Source organism: Rhipicephalus microplus, unplaced genomic scaffold (assembly GCF_043290135.1).
Source record: "Rhipicephalus microplus isolate Deutch F79 unplaced genomic scaffold, USDA_Rmic scaffold_15, whole genome shotgun sequence".
In the NCBI taxonomy this organism is placed as follows: Eukaryota; Metazoa; Arthropoda; class Arachnida; order Ixodida; family Ixodidae; genus Rhipicephalus; species Rhipicephalus microplus.
Window position 1 is genome coordinate 15,024,600 of NW_027464588.1, and position 18,285 is coordinate 15,042,884.

At 48.9% G+C, this 18,285-nt stretch overlaps 1 protein-coding gene across 1 annotated transcript; it reads left to right on the plus strand.

Moving 5' to 3' along the window:
* Positions 1 to 7,023: 7,023 nt before the first annotated feature.
* LOC142784781 (uncharacterized) lies at positions 7,024 to 9,036 on the plus strand. The gene has a single exon (XM_075883281.1). The coding sequence runs from the start codon at positions 7,288 to 7,290 to the stop codon at positions 9,034 to 9,036; it is 1,749 nt and encodes a 582-aa protein (XP_075739396.1). The 5' UTR covers positions 7,024 to 7,287.
* The last annotated feature ends 9,249 nt before the right edge of the window (positions 9,037 to 18,285 follow it).

Here is an 18,285-nt window from a genome sequence, read left to right on the forward strand (position 1 = left end):
GGGTGATGGATGAGCAAGTCCGTAGAGTTAATTTTTGTAGCCGAGAATTTTATTGCCCCTGAAGTATTAGTTTTTGTAAACAGAACATCCGAAAAAGCCTGACAGAGAGGATGACATTGTCATTGCAAAAACTCGTCAATGACACTTACCAGTGTGGTGACGATGAAGTTGTGATACTCATTCACTATTCCAACTCTTTGTGCCTGTAAAAATATTTTCACTATATGTTAGATGTGATGTGTGTTTCAGAAATTAAGGGTTTTTTGAAATAACACAAGAATATGTATCATCACATCTGGAATTCCTGACAAAGCAATTGTTGAAAATTGCACGCGCGAATACCTCAAGTCGAACATGCATGAATCTCTCAAAAACTGCTATAATGCCGATAGGATTAAGTGACAATAATTATTATCTATTGTCTATTTTGAACACCGAACACAAACCAAACAACCCAACGTAATTGAGTACGCATCAATTTACCTTTCGCTTAATTAAGGGTGATATACTGAAGAAGGTCGTGGTTCAAAGATTTGTTTACTTTTCTCGTGTGTACGGTAGTTGGAATATAGTGACTGAAAAGTAGTTCACCAGATCGCGGTAAGGCTGAAATATTAAATTCAAAGGCCCGATGGCCCAGAAAACGACAGTAAAGAAAACGTAAGCACACGCATACACTATACTCATATCAAAATATAAATGCTCTCATACATGTCTGAACAAATCACCCAGCTTGTGTGTCGCCACGTCAAGCACGATGTTGCTTTCGCCGTTCTTGGCGATCTCCCGCAGAACGATCGCAGGGTGCATCTTCTCCGGAAGTAACCGAAGCGACACCGGAATTGGGAGACTGCCAGGCTGAGTCAAGTGTAAGAGGCCGCGCAGCCGCACCAACGCTGGGAATTCGATAAAGGAAATAAAAAAATGGCCATCGTTCCAACGGTTGTGCCAGCCTTAGATGAATGTCATAAAAATATGAACAAACCTGCATTTCAAGAAGGACTGTGCACCATTGCATTCAGAACTTGTACTTTCGGCACATCCAGTAGGTATTATTACATAGCCCTAGAAACGTTGATTTAAGGTTTGAAATACTTCCGGCGTGCTAAAAGCAATGACCTGAGCGAAAAATCAATGAACACCGCTAGAATACAAAATGATACCTATGGTACAGGTAAAAAAGCATAATCTGGGTGCATCATTTTTCTTTTCATCACTAAAACGCACCAGGTCATGTGATGCGCTGATAAGGTGAACATTGTGCAGTGTGAAATAGTGTTGCCAGTGTTAGGGCAAAGAGCAAGGGTAAACAGGATTTTGGTTTACTGTATTTCGTGATAGGCTTCCACAAAATCCGTGCTGTTGTTTCATGTGTAAATAATCATAAAAATATTACTTGTTGGGGTTTAACGTGCCAAAACCACCTTGAGACTATGAAAGACGCCGTGGTGAAAGGCTGCGGAAACTTGGACCATCTGCGTTTTTTTAAACGTTGAACGTTTTTGACAGGTGTTTTTTAATTACTCTAGCAGATGTCATCGTCCCACACAAATATCAATTATTATGTGGGTAATGGTCATTGATAATGCTTCGTAGGTATTCCCGTATAATCTTTTTTCTTTCTAAATTTAGGAATGGGAGCCACCGACATCATTAAAGCCAGAATAATAACGCGCAGCAAAGCTACAAACAAAATAACCAATTTATTTCAATACACACAGAGTAACGCTATTGACAATGAGCATACTAAAAAGTTTGTTCTTGATAAATTTTCTCTTTTTTTCTTTCTGGTAGGGAGTTGCTGAGAATAGTCTCATTTAAGTATTTTGCTGTAGAATTTGGGCTGGTTTTTTCGAAAGCGTTCTTCATGTGTTTATATGGACTACAAGACGACGTTTCACTGCTGAGAGAACGAATGATATCATATCACCAAGAACATCCGCGGAGGAGCGCTAAACATTTATTGAGCAATAACGTTACGACGTAACCAAATTCTTGAAAACAAAAAAACTAACTTATTGGCTAATCTAGACTGCAGTTCATAAAGTGCAGAAAACAGTTATGAGTACTTGGCTCTCGCACGGGCTCACTAAATGGCCATAGAACTTCAAGCCAGACCACAGCAATTTTCCGAAGGTGCGCAATCTTCAAAGCTGGCGTGCAGGCAATATTTTCGTCTTGGCTGTGCTAGTGTGTAATCAGAGCTTGAACAACAGCGTGTCCTACAATATCATGCAATAAATATTGTGGGTGATAGTTTTTTAGGTAATTCCCTATGTAGTCCAGCTTTATCCTTTTATCCAGTGGCTTCTCTCCACCAACAGTGAAAGCACACTTCATCTCTGATAGCATAAGTTGAGCGCATGAACACGGGTACAAGAGCAGCAAGTTATGAAACAAGAAACGCTGTTAGCGTTTGCTTAATGCCCTTTGTCTGTCCATGTTTCCACGCACACTCCCTGTTATAATGAACCTTGAACGAACAGGTCAACTTTCTGCTTTAATTAGGCTCAGCTCCAATCCAGCCGTGTGTCTGTCGTCTTGCATAATAAATAAAGGTGGACCAAGTCTTTTTCTAGTGGCGTGATGGAGCTACGCTGACATTCACCACTTACAACATATCTTGGGGCTTAAACGCCATATGCTCAGGGGATTAACCAAACGTACAATTCTGATATTGCTTGCGTGCTTCAGGGCAGCGACGTCCACATTAAACACTAAGGTCTACGGGCCTTTGGTGTGGCAAGGAGACGCTGCTGGTTCATGAAGGACCTTTCCGAAACTTCTATTTTAGCGTAGAGAGAGTGCCCGTTTGTTTGTTTGTTTGTCCCGTTTATGCTTGCGCAAACCCTGCCCGTTTGTTATGGTTTACGCGTACGTAAACAGAGAGCGTGCAACGGTCGTTTCAAAGAAAGACAAATAAGAAATTGTGTGCGTCGCAGAAAAAGTAGTTATCTAATGGGTGAGATAATCTTGCTCCAAGACGTTCACGCTAGACTGAAGACTAAGATATTTTTCTTTTCACAAATTAACAAAACAATACCTGCTGATCTTCATAGCGGCCTCTGTAAGTATATTCATTGAGTTGCGCGCATGCTTGATGTTTGTAAGCATTGCACCGATGCATCTTATAGCCTACGTTTCCGACGCAAGCAACACCTGAACTCCTAAAAATACATTATTACAAGCACTATGAGAGTCAGTGTATTGAAGCATGGATGTGTTCGTAAAACATTGTGAGGGACGCAGTGCAACATAAAATCAGGACACATAAAGGTGACACCCACAGCGCTGTGTGTGTCATCCTTGTTCGTTCGCATTTTCTATGCGCTGTGTTCCCTCGAGTGATTCAGCAGAGTACTGTGTTAGACAAGTTGAAGCTTTTCTGATCGAAGTACTTAGGCAAAATGAAAGAAAACTTAAAAAAAACGGGGAAGAGAGTTTTTCTCACCCGTTTTCTATTCGCATCAAAGTTTTTGTAAACATAGCACAATATATACCTGCTAGATATACAATGTTTTTTACTTTCCAACACTGTTGAGCATAGGTAACAAAAATTAAGGCACATGCTTTATATCAGCCAAGCAAGAAAACTTATAGTGAAACAACAGATAATTCTTTGCTTGTGCGATGTCCTATACTATTACTATATATTCAATGTTAGCCTGCAAAGCTATGAAAACGTGGTACTTAGAGCTATGAAAAGCAAGGCGGCTTTACGCCCCAAAACCAACATATGTTTATGAGGGACTCTGTAGTAGAGGGCTCCGGAAATCCTGCAAATCTGGTGTTTTTAAATTTGCGCTGACGTCACACAGTACACGGGCCTAAACCATTTTGCCACCTTCGAAATGTGGCCGCGATCGAACACGTGAACTTCAGGTCGGCAGCCGAGCACTAATATAATCGTGGCGAACGTGCCACCTGAAGCTCGAGTTCAAGACTTCACGAGAGAATAATAAGTTGAAGTGGAATATTGATTCGAGCATCATTACTATTTGGCAGTTGACTATCTGGTTCAATGTAGAATTGTCTCCTGAAGAGGTCTTCAGGGTACGGCACCAGGCGTCTCACAGAGAGTTCAGGGATCTATATAATTCCAGCCGCAGTGGCCGCTTTTCGATGGCGACGACACGCCACAGGCCAGCGCACTCCCGTTAAGGTGCACGTTCAAAAACTTCGGGTGGTCCGCATTGCTAGAGCTCTCCATGTCGTGTATACCATCGTGTTTTGTGGATCACATCGTATTTTGCTGATAGAAGAGCCAACAGGTATTATTATTACACAAGTTGCCACGAAGCACCACATACCCGCTATATCATTTCGTAGCGTGTTCAAAAACTCGGGGGGTACCTTTGGATTAAACGTAGGATTTGTAGTCGTAATGTATATTATAATTAGGATTTTTTTCTGGGGCGAAACATTACTTGCTCGGCGCAAGTTACTCTATCGGCGCGCCGTGTTCACTAGTTCTCGACTTGAGCGTTTTTGGCGTGCTTTCTTCCGAATCGCCAGTAGCCCAGTGAGTTTTCATTTCCACGCAGCCACTCATTATGTACAACTTGTAAGCGAAGACAGTGGCGCGGAGATCTCGCAACGCAGTTGCAATGCGCGCCCGCTGCCAATGTTCCGCGGTAAGAGCTCTCCAGAGCGAAGATAGATGCCAGCGTAGGCAGCACTCCCGAATAGGCACCATTAAGGCTCCGCATGCGGTGGGAACGGCGAGAGCTCTAGTAGCCGAAGATAAGCAGTATTTCAAACACAGTTTACTCATGTTCAACGGAGACTTCAATGTGGACATCTCGGCGGTTAACGGCTGCAGGATAGTTTCACACATGATGTCCGGTTACGGTCTCTGGTGCAGCTCATACGACCACAGGCGTCCTAGCATCATAAGGGGTACCTCTATCGAAATGGCCTTTTCCAGCTTTGAACTACCACCTTTCATCCAAGATTCTGTCACCACGTAATTTACCAACTACAAAACTTAGATCTTCAAAAGAACACGCTATTCCACAGCTTTTGAATCAGTAACGTCATCCTTCTTTATTACTTCATCGTTACGTAAATGATTACATCTTGCGTGTTTGTATGTGTATTTCTATTCTTATGTAAATAATAATCACCGCGTGTGAAAGTGTATATAGAAACATTTCTGCTACAACGAGTCGAGTCTTTCTATGATATGTGGGCGAATGTAAGTGGTTTAGTCGGTAAGCCTCCCTCATCATCATTTTCTTCGCGTAGATAGCGACACATTTTTTATTGCTGCAGACATAAACACTCACTGCCTAGAGCATGTGCGCATCATACAACACGAAAATAAAAATTCCTGAGTTATCACGGTGCAAAGCGGTGTGGATGCAAAATAACAACTTGGACTACATAAAACTGGTGTGCGCACGTGCGCATGTTTGTGTGTGCAGAACCTTTCAGAATGGCTGATAGGTCTGCGCACTCTCTCAGCTAAATACTGGATAACGAACCGCATAGAAGCGGTGCGCCCCCACTTACTCAATCAAATCCCGCTTGTAGGAAGCACAGTGAAAAAAAATGCAGCATATCCACGGAGTGAATGATGGAGAGGGGGGCGAAGCATTCGTCCGTTCATTCGTTCTTGCTTACGCCCGTCCATGCGTCCGTCTGTTTGACCGTCCATGCGTCCATCCGCCCGTCTGGGCGTGCGTCTGTTCGTGCGTACGTCCCTGCGTTCGCGCATGCATCCGCCCCTGCGTCCGTTTATGCGTCCATCCATGAATCTGCCTGTGTGTCCGTTCGTCCATCTATGCAACACTCCAAGTACCACCATCTCGCATCTTTTCATCATATATTCCCTATATAGAAGCACCGCCCTCCAGCGGACATTCCAAGGACTAAACGAGAGGTGGCACACGCACACTTTCTTATGGCTTGCGCTTCGAGTCTACTTCCCACCTTTAACCACCTCGAGTTCATGGTATATACTTGTTCATTGTATTTATGGCACAGCAGCCCAACGCTCGCTAAACCTTTCTAAAACCTAGGAGGTTACACCAGTGAGTATAAATTAGCAACAATTTCTAGTCAGATTGTGCTCAATGTACATGCCAATGGCTGCTAATGGGGAATGACAGACAGGAGAATTCGGCTTTTATTTTTTTTACGGCTTGCGCTTCGTATCTACTTCCCACCTTTAACCACCTCGAGTTCATTCTATATACTAGTTCACTGTATTCATGGCACTGCGGCTCAACTCTCGCTAAACCTTTCTAAAACTATGGAGGATACACCCAGCGAGTATAACGTAGCAACCCTTTCATGTCAGATAGTGCTCGATGCACATGCCAATGGCTGCTGCTAGAGAATGAGAGACAGGAGAATTCTGCTTTTAGTTAACACGCACGCTGCGAATTTTTTATTGTTCGACAACGCACAGGAGAAATCTCTCACTGACACGACCTTGACGGTCCAAACGTAAGACTGGTTACACACTACGACTACTACGAAGGACGAACGGGTGCTGCGTTAAGGAGCTTCGCCCTTAAAAACTTGGGTGATACCTTTTATTTTTTTTAGGAATTGGTATAACGCGAAAGTGAAACGTGTCCTTGCAGAGGTAGCTGAGAGTTTATAGTGCATTGAATGCGACATACATTGAATGAATGCGGAATAAATGCTCCAGTGTAAAATAAATGCTTATGCAATAAATCGCAGTGTCAAGCGAGGAACTCAAAATATGCAGTCCGGACGTCAAGCAGAAAGCATGGCCGAAATGAGAAAAACATTGACGGCAGGTACACGAAGTGAATGATGATGGGATTGGGCGAAGATCCTGGAAGTAATATCGTGAAATTTTCTTCCGTTAATTCGCCTGGCTAAATGCGCGCTTCCTCCCCACTTCCCATTGTCGAACGTTTTCAAGATCTTATCCGCGGTGTTGACACGCTGCCTCAGCTTCTCGTTCCCGTACGGAAGGATCTTGCCGACGCTGACGTGCCGCTGCAGCTTCTTGTTCACGTACGGCGGGATCTTGCTGGGGGGCGCTGCAAGCGCGCGATGATGTAGGACGTGCTGCGCTTCGGCTCCGCTGATTTTCGGCTGGAACCACGGGCAACTTCACAGTACCCCGTCAAGACCAGCATCAATCGTTTCGGCTACTCACAGGCAACACGTGGATACCAGTTTCATCCAGGTGGGCCCGTTTTTGACAACTTTACGGCCGATCATCACCCGACCACGTTGGCGACGCCGTTAGGCCAAACGGCGACGCCAACGCCCGGCGGCGTGGGACCGGCTTTCCGAGGCAACATGGACGCTACTCTCATGCAGCGTGGATACGACCCGCATGCCATGACGTGGGAAACGATTACGATTTCCGAAACGCCAAACTCTGCTTCTTCACCGAGGTTTCGGAGCCAAGCTCTCAACGACGCGGTGGAACGCCGCTCGCAAGCCAACGCCAAGAAGGCGGCGTCCGCCGCTGTTTCGGCATCCGGCACGCCAGCTGACAAGACGCAGCCTCCCGCTTCGCGCGCTGTGGGACGCAAGGGCAAGTTTCTCACCAAATGGAAGCCTCGCCCGTTTCCGAAACCGAGTCCGGACGACTATGTAATAGTCGTAAAGCCACGAGAGTGCATCTCATTGCATGATGCTTTCTCAGAGAACTGGTACGGGACTGCGTTTAAGGCATACCTCGGGCCCAAGCGAGCTGAGACGCTGACAGTTATTCCATCGAGAGAGCAAAATTTGATCGTGATTTACACCCCGGACCCTGACACGGCGGACAAAATGATCGGGGACTTCGTGGTAAACATCGAGCACAGGCAGGTTCTGCTCAACGGGTACCTGCGACAAGATGGTAGCAATGTCTGCCACGGAGTTATTGTAGTCCGCAACACAGATACGACGGAGACGCTCCGAGAGAGCGTACGCTGGAGGTCAGGCACCATCATCGAGGTGCGTAAATTTGGCACATCGAACAAGGCGCGTGTAACCTTCGCCGGCAAGGAGAAGCCACGCTTTGTTCACTACGACGCAATGCTGATCCCGGTCAAACCCTACTACCGGACGATCCCGGCCTGCGGCAAGTGCGGTGTCGTCGGCCATCGGATGGACACTTGTCCCAACCCACGACCGGATACGTGTGGCCTGTGTGGACAGCAGGTTCCGCTTGTGGAGGAGGGGGTAAGCGCCCCTCATGAATGTGTACCCGTATGTTCTGTGTGCGGTGGAGCACACGCCACAAACTCTCGAGCATGTACGGCCAAGTACCGTAATTCCAAGGTGGCCGCACAACAGGGCAGAAAGTCCCAAAGGGCGTCCAAGAAACGACGCAAAGATCAGACTCCCAGTGAGCCACCACGCCGGGAAGTCGCCAAGACTGACAAGCCCGCTTCCCCTACTGGAGGAACCGAAAAGCAGCCGACGGCGCAACCATGCGGCGAAGCCAGGCCATGGGCCAACGCCGTGAAAAACGGAAAGCAGGTGGGTGGTACGGGTAGAGCTGCCTCCTCATCCCTCCCTATCATCCCCTCTTCATCGCGTAACGCCGACCAAAATATTATTGCCAAACTTCAGGCACAAATCGAAGCGTTACAGAAAAGACTAGCGGAAGCCGAGGCCAAACAGACCCAACTAGTCTCCCCTCCTCCTCCCCCCGCAGTAGAGGTAATGGAGAGTGAGACCGGGGCGGGGGCGGCAGACGTGGTTGCCGCACTCGAGGCTCGTGTGAACACCCCTGAGGTCCGTATGGACAGCCGTATAACTGTCCTCGAAACCCAAATCTCAGCGGCTGTAAATGCCGCCATTGCTAAAATGACAGAAACCATCCCTACCCTGATAGCCCAACAAGTTGCGCGTTTCACCAAACGAGCCGGCCCAATTAAGGACGTGTCTGGCCGGTACCCTAAAACGCTTCGACGTCAGATCGAGTTTGAGGATGATGACAGCTGCTCCGCCTCCGGAATTGAGGACACCCCCTTCCCCGCGAGTGCTGGCTCGGGAGCACCGCCACCGCAATCGCTCGTTAACTCCACTGACCATGGCGGGCACCCTTAGAATTCGGAAGTCCCCACGATCCAATACGGCCACTCCCATCCAAATCACCCAGTGGAATTGTCGGGGCTTTAAGGCTCACACTAAGTGCGCCAACCTCCGGCTTTTCCTCGCAGCATTCGAAAACCTTCCTGCTGTGGTAGCCCTCCAGGAGCCAGGGAGTGCTGCCACACTCACAAACTATACTACGTTTCAGCAGGACCCTTTATCTTGCATCTGCGTGCACAAAAATTATACGGCCAACCTAGTTGATCTCGACCTTAAGCCAGCTTTCTCGTACGTGATGGTGACACTCCTTCCGCTGCGTAAACAGGACCCGCCACTGCACGTGCTAAACATTTATTGCTCACCGAAACTAAGCAAGACTACATTCGCAGACCTTTTTAGCCGCGCTTTAAAGGCTGCGGGCAGGGACCCTCTGGTGATTGTGGGTGATTTCAATGCCCCCAGCACACTCTGGGGGTATGCACGTGAAGAGAAACGTGGACGTAAATTGGCGGAACTTATGTCCACGCTGAGCCTAACTCTTCACACCGACCCTGCCTACCCAACTCGCGTGGGTAACTCCGTGACGCGGGACACATGTCCGGACCTTACCCTCACAAAAAACATTCAGTATGCGGATCGGGTCAACACTGAAGAGACCCTCGGCAGCAACCACTGCATACTCAACACCACCATTCGCACCTACCCTTTGGCAAGACCCTACGGAGAGGCAAAATTACCCGATTACACGAAGTTTCGGCAAATATACGCCAATTAGACACCCATTGAGGAGCAAGGATACCATGCTTGGTCCCAGCAACTGGTTTTCTCATTACGCTCCACAGAAACACAAATTAAACTCTCCGAGGCGACTCCGGCGGTGGATAACCATCTCCTTCACCTCTGGGAGGCCCGGCGCAGCCTCGTCCGCCGATGGCGCCGGCAAAAACACAACCGAAAGCTCAAAATTTGCATCGCTGAGCTCACCCAGCGAGCAGCAGAGTACGCGGCCCAGCTCGCTGACTCTAACTGGGTAGACCGTTGCAACACGGCCGCTCGACAAATGTCCAGCCGGAGTACCTGGCGCCTCTTCCGCGCCTTGATTGATCCGACCCAAACTCGAACAGAGACACAAAAGCATCTGCAACGAGCATTTCACAGCTTCGACGGAGACACAGCCAAATTGGCATGTAAACTCCGAGACCAATATCTATGCACTCAGCAGGACTCCCAAGGGCCGGCGTACTCGTATGCAGGTACCGAGAACGCGGAGCTGGATCACCTGTTCCAGTTACACGACCTGAAGGCAGCCCTAGCAATAATGAGGCGAGGAACGGCGCCGGGAAGGGATAAAATTACCGTGAAATTACTTGCCAATCTTCCTGACTCGGCCTACACCATGCTCCTTGCCTACATCAATTCCATTTGGATCGCGAAAAAGAGCCTACCAATTGAGTGGAAGACCGCCCTGGTCACCTTCATACCCAAAGCGGGCAAAGCCATTAACACGGACAACCTCCGCCCCATCTCCCTTACTTCTTGTGTGGGAAAATTAATGGAGACGATGGTGCGCGACAGGTTGTCCGTGTTCCTGGAGAGCAAAAATGCATTTGCAGACACCATGTTCGGGTTCCGCCCACACCGGTCCGCGCAAGATGTCTTGCTTTAGCTCGACCATGAGATCCTCGATCCAGTCGAGTATCCCCTGAATGACAAAGTTGTGCTCGCTTTGGATCTGACGGGGGCCTTTGATAACGTGACCCACGAAATTATTCTAACACATCTCTCACAGGTGGATTGCGGCCAAAACACTTTCAACTATAATAAACAATTCCTCACTGACCGACAATCATACATTCGGATTCAGGACATTGAACACGGCCCTTACCGATCAGGCACGAGAGGGACTCCGCAGGGAGCGGTCCTCTCGCCCCTCCTATTCAATGTGGCAATGATGAGACTCCCCGCTCAGCTGGCGAAAGTCGAAGGCATACAGCATGCGCTGTACGCCGACGACATCACCATATGGGCGTCACACGGCTCGGCAGGAGACATGGAGGTAAGCCTGCAGCAAGCGGCGGACATCGTGAATGACTATGCCCGTCGCTGCGGCCTTCAGTGCTCCCCGTCCAAATCGGAATTCGTGCACATACGCCCCTCACGAAAGTGCACCGCAAAGATCGACCTCTCCCTTCACAGCGGATCAATACCCGAACGCGATGAGATTAGAGTACTGAAGCTTTTTATACACAAAAATCGCAGAGCAGACACAACATTGGCCAAATTGCGTAAGGTGGGAGACCAGGTGGGCCGGATGGTCCGCCGGGTTTCCAACAAGCGCGGGGGGTTACGATGCAAAGATGCCTTGCGGCTGGCGCATGCATTCGTAACCAGCCGAGTCCTGTACTCGGCTCCATACCTCCACCTACGCAAATCCGACGAGAATGCACTCGAAGTCATTCTCCGCAAAATCTACAAGCGCGCCCTCGACCTTCCTGTCAGCACCTCTAACCAGCGCCTTTTGGGCTTGGGAATGGTGAACACCTTCAAGGAGCTGAGAGAGGCGCACTTGACAAACCAATATACTAGACTCTCTAAAACACCGTCGGGTCGCCGCCTCCTTGCCCGGCTACACATCAATCACTCAATACACACGGAAGAGCGCGTACGGATTCCAGAAGTTTGGAGATACTCCTTGCACGTGCGCCCTCTTCCAGCTAACATGACCCGAGACGACTACACTGGCTGACGCCTCGCGCGGGCGGAAGCCTTGGCTCGACACTACGGCCACAAATTCGGGGTATTCTACGTGGACGCCTCCGGCCCGCACCACGGTGGTTGGTATACAGCTGCGGTCGTCCACGAAAACACCGTTGTAAACGGACTCACATTCCGTGCACATAACATTACGCACGCGGAGGAGATCGCCATCGCACTAGCCGCCGCAGATCAGGACTCGAGGGTCATCATCACCGACTCAAGGGGTGCCTGTCGCAATATTGAACAGGGATACATTCCGTACCGTGCTTATAAAATACTGCAGAACAGCAGCTACCTAGGTGCCCCCGCGCATCGAACGATCATATGGGCTCCGGCTCACACGGGCCTCGATGGTAATGAGACGGCCGATGCCGCTGCCCGCGCGCTCACTCTCCGGGCACCATCCTCGTCCCCTACCGATCCGGAACTCGAACCCAATCCTGCCTACACCTTTAAGGAGATCGCACAATTTTATCGATCCGGCCATAACTTCTATCCTAAACCCTGTAAGGGCCTCACGAAGGCGGAGGAGCGAATCCTCCTTCGCCTTTATACTAAAACTCTATTGTGCCCGGCAATCATAAAATACTTTGACCCCGCTTGCACGGGGAAGTGCCCGCATTGTGAGGAAAGTTCCTCTGACATTTTCCACATGGTGTGGGCATGCCAAAAAACCCCAAACCTTACCCCACTACCCAACCCTTCGCGGGAGGACTGGGAGGCAGCCCTGCTCGGCTGCTCTGACCTGACGGCCCAACGGGCCCTGGTCGAGCGTGCCCGGGCCGCGGCCAACGCCAATGGGCTCCCGTAAGAGGGAGCCCACCTAGTGTTTGTACGGGGCGGCCCCTTAAGGACCGTTCCCACCCTCCCTGTAAATAACATCTGTAAATAAATGTTTTTCAGCAGCAGGGATCTTGCTGACGCTTCCTTGTTGATGTGGCTTCTTGTTCCCGTACAGCAGGATCTTGATGACGCTGACGTGCCACTGCAGCTTCTTGTTCACGTACGGTGGGATCTTGCCGACGCTGCCTTGCTGATGTGGCTTCTTGTTCCCGTACAGCAGGATCTTGCCGACGCTGCCTTGCTGATGTGGCCTCTCGTTCACGTGCAGAAGGATCTTGCCGACGCTGACGTGCCGCTGCAGCTTCTTGTTCACGTACGGCGGGATCTTACCGACGCTGCCTTGCTGATGTGGCTTCTTGTTCCCCTACAGCAGGATCTTGCCGACGCTGCCTTGCTGATGTGGTCTTTCGTTCCCGTACGGAAGGATCTTGCCGACGCTGACGTGCCGCTGCAGCTTCTTGTTCGCGTACGGCGGGATCTTGCCGACGCTGCCTTGCCGATGTGGCTTCTTGTTTCCGTACAGCAGGACCTCGCCGACGCTGCCTTGCTGATGTGGCCTCTCGTTCCCGTACGGAAGGATCTTGCCGACGCTGACGTGCCGCTGCAGCTTCTTGTTCACGTATGGCGGGATCTTGCCGACGCTGCCTTGCTGATGTAGCTTCTTCTTCCCGCACATCAGGATCTTGGCGGCGACGTCGTGCAGCTTCCCGGCATGCTCTGCCTCTCGTGCTCTCACTTCAGGGTCCTGTCTGCGAGCGCGCGCTGCCGCAGCCCGGCGCGCCCACCTTTCGGCATCCTTATCCATACGAGCACACACCGATGACAACGAGCATCGGCAACTATAAACGTGTATCGATATGGTTTTGATTTTAAAATCATTGCTTTAGAAAACACCTGACGTCTTTCATTAAGCAGCTGGCGTCGGCATCTTGTTTTGCTTTCGAAACAATTGGCGTCTTTTCGTTTTGCTTTTAGAAAACATCTAACACCTTTCGTTGGTTCATTTCATCGATCAACGACGTTTTGAACAAAAATGTTTTATTGTTTAATCACGCACAAGAACAATCTCCCTAGGCACTACCTTGGAGGTAAACAAACGCTGCTACTGGGAATGAGAGACAACTGAAATCAGCTTTTTACACTTATACTTCTACTAACGTTTCCTACTGGAATATGCCAAAGGCTGCTAAGGGGAAATGAGAGACAGAAGAATTCGGCTTTTAGTTAACGCACACGCTGCGAATTTTTTCATTGTTCAACAACGCACAGGAGAAATCTCCCACCGGCGCCACCTTGGAGGTCAAAGCGTAAGACTGGTTACACACTACGAATTCCCAGTACTTACACACTAATAATTCCAAGTAGCAGCCATTATTTAACCAGTGACATAAGCCCCAGTGACATAAGCCAGGACAGTGGAGGCGTCTTTGTACCATCCTCGCTCAAGAACCCGGACACCAAACGCCACCGGATAACTACTCCTGACTTAGAAGCCCCCACCAGAAACGGAAGTCCCCTGCGGACTTCGACGCGATCCCGGAAGCCCCGAGCATCCGGTGGATCGCCTGGCCGGAAAAAAATGACTCAGCCACTTGCGGGGCACCGGCTCTCGCACCTTATAAAGGTACCCCTGCATTTGCGTGATCCTATACTATGTTTTCATTTTCCCCATGGCTCTTACTCTAAACGTTATTACTTTTAACGTTCAAGGTTTCTGAAATCCACAAAAACAGGCTGAGGTATTGACTCTTGCACGTTCAGTGCACTGTGATTTGCTGTTCGTGCAAGAAACAAATTTTTTCAAGCTTTCTTATGTACTCGCTTTCAAGCGCGCGTTCAATTTTGATTGTTTTTTTTCGTACGCCAGCACGCGTTCGACTGCGTCGGAGTCATTATTTTTAACCGAGGTCTTTTACGTGACCATCATGTTTCCTTCGATGCCTTCGGACGTGTGCTGGCATTCGACTGCACATTATTTTCGTTAAGAATAAGATTTCTTGCCGTGTATGCCCCAGCGGCACGCGAGAACTCAAACGCGTTCTTCCAATCTCTTGATGCGTTCCTTGTAAATTCCCGACATGTGGTACTTTTAGGGGATTTCAATTGTGTCTTAGACTCACACGCAGACGTTCGAGGTCCGGGTCGCGGCCGGTCAAACTGGAATGCCAGAGAACTCGAACGTCTAATGCAGCAATCGGCATTGAGTGACATTCATCAAAATGTGCATGGCAGTAATTATGCCTATACTTGGCGTCGAGCAGCCGAATTGATTGCGTGTATGCATCCCCCCGTCTCATTACCTACGTTCACGACACCAGGGTAATGTCATTGCCACCGACACCAGTGTACATTAGCGACCATCGGCCGGTTATGTTCTCTCTCCGCCTGCCAGTGGGGACGCCAACGATTTACAGACCATGGCGTCTCGATTGCCGCGTCCTCCAGGACTCTCAGGCTACGGAGAAATTATCCCGAGCGTTACGCGCATCGCTCATTGGGGCGGATGTAGCTGATTGGGATCGCCTCAAAGAACAGTGGCGCCATCATTGCAGTGCGTCGGGCAGAGGACTTTGCACCCTTATGTCGAAAGATGCGTCATTGTTAATCCAGAAGATACGCATTGCCAATCGAGATCCCAGTCCTTCCACTGTAATGCGGGCATTGCAAGAGGAGCTCGTTGAACGGTACCAACGTATTATGCGCGCTTCTTTACTCTCAGCTGCAGCTTGGCGCTGTAGACGTGCACCGTGTGCGCATCCTGAGGTGCTAAGGTATGCACGCAGAGGTCTGCTTTGTCCACCAGGCTCGCCTGCCCACTTGCTGAACTCTATGACCCCAGCTGCTGCGGCAACGCGCGACTTTCAGGAATTCACTCAACACTTTGAGTCAATAGCTCGATCTGGTGGTAATGTCTGTTACCCAGGATCCGTTTCTTCGCATCCTCTGCTAAAAGATTTACCTCATGATTCCAACATGTCAACTGACGTCCTCCTATCACCGCCATCCGATGACGAAATGAAAGGCGCATTAGACGCAATAAAAAAGGGATCGGCCCCAGGGGCTGACGGACTCCCTGCAGAGGTTTATAAACAGTTCTGGCCTATCATTGGTCCAACTATGTCACGCGTCATTCGCAAGTGTTTCCAAGACATTACACTTCCAACCTCTTTCCACAAAGGCCGTAAAACACTAGTTCGCAAGAAAGACCCAATGTCCACGCGACCAGATAATTGGCGCCCTATTACCCTGCTCAATGTAGATTACAAGCTCTTGGCGAATATTTTGGTGCGCCGAATCAGTCCATTTCTTCCAACATTCAATGCTCCCCACCAGGTCTGTTCTGTTCCGGGCCGAGAAATACACACCCCTACGTGGTTAACGAGTGACATCATTCAATACACCACTAGCCGATGTGCGCAAGGACTGTTGGTTTCATTAGATCAAAAGAAAGCTTTCGATTTTAGAGAACATGGCTACATACTAAATTTTTTACATGCATACGGATTCCCGGATAAGTTCATTGACCTCATCCACGCGATGTACACTAATTCAGAATGTACCCTTTACTTAGATTCCCGTGAGAGTCACGCATTTAGAGTCACGCGTGGGGTCCGTCAAGGGTGTCTCCTCTCCCCAGTGTTATTTATCCTTGCATTAGAACCCTTCTTAAGGGCCAATGAACATCACCCGCAGATTCGTGGCTTACCTCTACCCGGTAACACTCAAGTAAAGGTCACTGCATATGCAAATGATATTACTCTATATGTACATAATGAACAGTCGCTGCAGCATGCTCTTGATACATTCCATGATTTCGGTATTATCTCCGGTGCAATGTTAAACTTTTCTAAAAGCCAGTATTTTTTCATTGGCAACCCCAGCGGTCGTATGAACATCACGTCGCCTTTACAGTGGTCTCCTGAGGTTTCAATACTCGGAGTTACTTGCTCTGCATTTGGTATACAGGATAGCATCTGGTCATCCGTTGTACAAACTCTCCTAAGTGATATCAAAGCAGCCAGGTACTTCGAATTCCCCCTCTTGGAACGCCGATACTTAACTCAAACGGTGTACCTAGGAAAATTTTGGTACCTTTGCCATTCTGTAAAACCACCGCTCCACGTCTGCAGGAAAGTGCAAAGCTGCATCAGTTCATTTTTTTGGTCTGGTGGTACAGAACTGTTATCGCGTCCAGCGTTAGCTCAACCGCGAGATCAAGGCGGTTTTGAATTCCCCGACGTTTCCGTCACGGCTTCTACATTGTGCCTCCACACTCTATTGCGAATACTAAGCAATGATGACATGCCCGCTCAGACACTGGCTCGCTACCATCTGGGGCCATCACTACGTGTCTTCTTGCCGGATAGCCAAAGAAACCAAGGTCCCCAATCAACTGAATTACCATCTTTGTATCGAGCAGCTTGTATCGAGCATCACCGACGTTTGAAAGCTACGTGCCTAGAGATAGAGGTGGCCTATTCTAAAGTGGTGGACACAATGGCCGCCCTTCTACGGCCCTTGGTGCCCCAGCATCGTCAATCTGTAATGAACCGCGCTTGGAAACCAATAACTGCCGCAGTGTTGCCAGGGCATCTCAGTGACTTTCGCTGGAGGTTGGGCTGGGGCTTGCTCCCCACGCGAGATTGGTTGCAGCGATGGCAGGTGGTTCGCACTTCCACTTCCCCTAACTGCGTCATGGTAGAGACCAATCGACATGCGACGTTTGAATGTGTGGTTTCCCGCATTTTTGGCGTGCGGTTAATGCTGGTTTTCGGGGACAGGGTGTGCGAACTTTCGTGTCCAAAGGCTGATTTCCGCGTAGCCGCTTCTCCGCTCTGTTAATAGTTGCGGGGCTGTTCAGCCTTTGGAGAAACCGATGTGAGGCCGTAGCTGCCAATTGCCGCCAGCGTGCTTTGTGGCCGATACTGGGGAGAATGAGACGAGAGATCCTCGCGTTCCTCTCCGAGGAGCTTTTCTTCCTCGGGGAGCAAGAGTTTCTGCGGCATTGGTCGTGCCCTTTCGTCAAGGTGGAACACGAAAGGATACAACTCATTTTTCGACCGACTTCGTGCTAAGCAGCGCCCGTTGAGTTGTTTTATATGATTTCATTTGTTACATATCGTGTTTCATTGCATCTATTGTATCGTTATACCATTGTATCATGATATCGCATTGAGTTCTTGTGTACATATATGCCAACATTGTCATGTATATTAGAGCAAACGTCTTCACTGTAACGTAGTGATGTTAGTCGTGAAATATAGATGTGCCGAGGTGTATATGCCCTGTTACTGGAATGGTATGAAGCCTTTGTGTCCTGTACATGCTGTAAATAAATTTTTTCTAAACACATTTACCTCCAAAGTAGTGCCTGTTGAAATTTCTCCTGTGAAAAACAATGAAAAGTTTTTTTGAAAACTCTGTTGATTGATGGAATAAACCAATGAAGAACGCCAGATATTTTCTAAAAGCAAAACGAAAAGACGCCAGATGTTTCTAAAGCAAAACAAAAAGAAGACACCAGGTGTTTTCTAAAGCAATGGTTTTTATAATCAAAATCATATTGATACAGGTTTGCAGTTGCCAATGCTCGTTGCAGTCGGTGTGTGCTCGTATGGATAAGGGTGCTGAAAGGCGGGCGCGCAGAGAAGCGGCGGCGCGCGC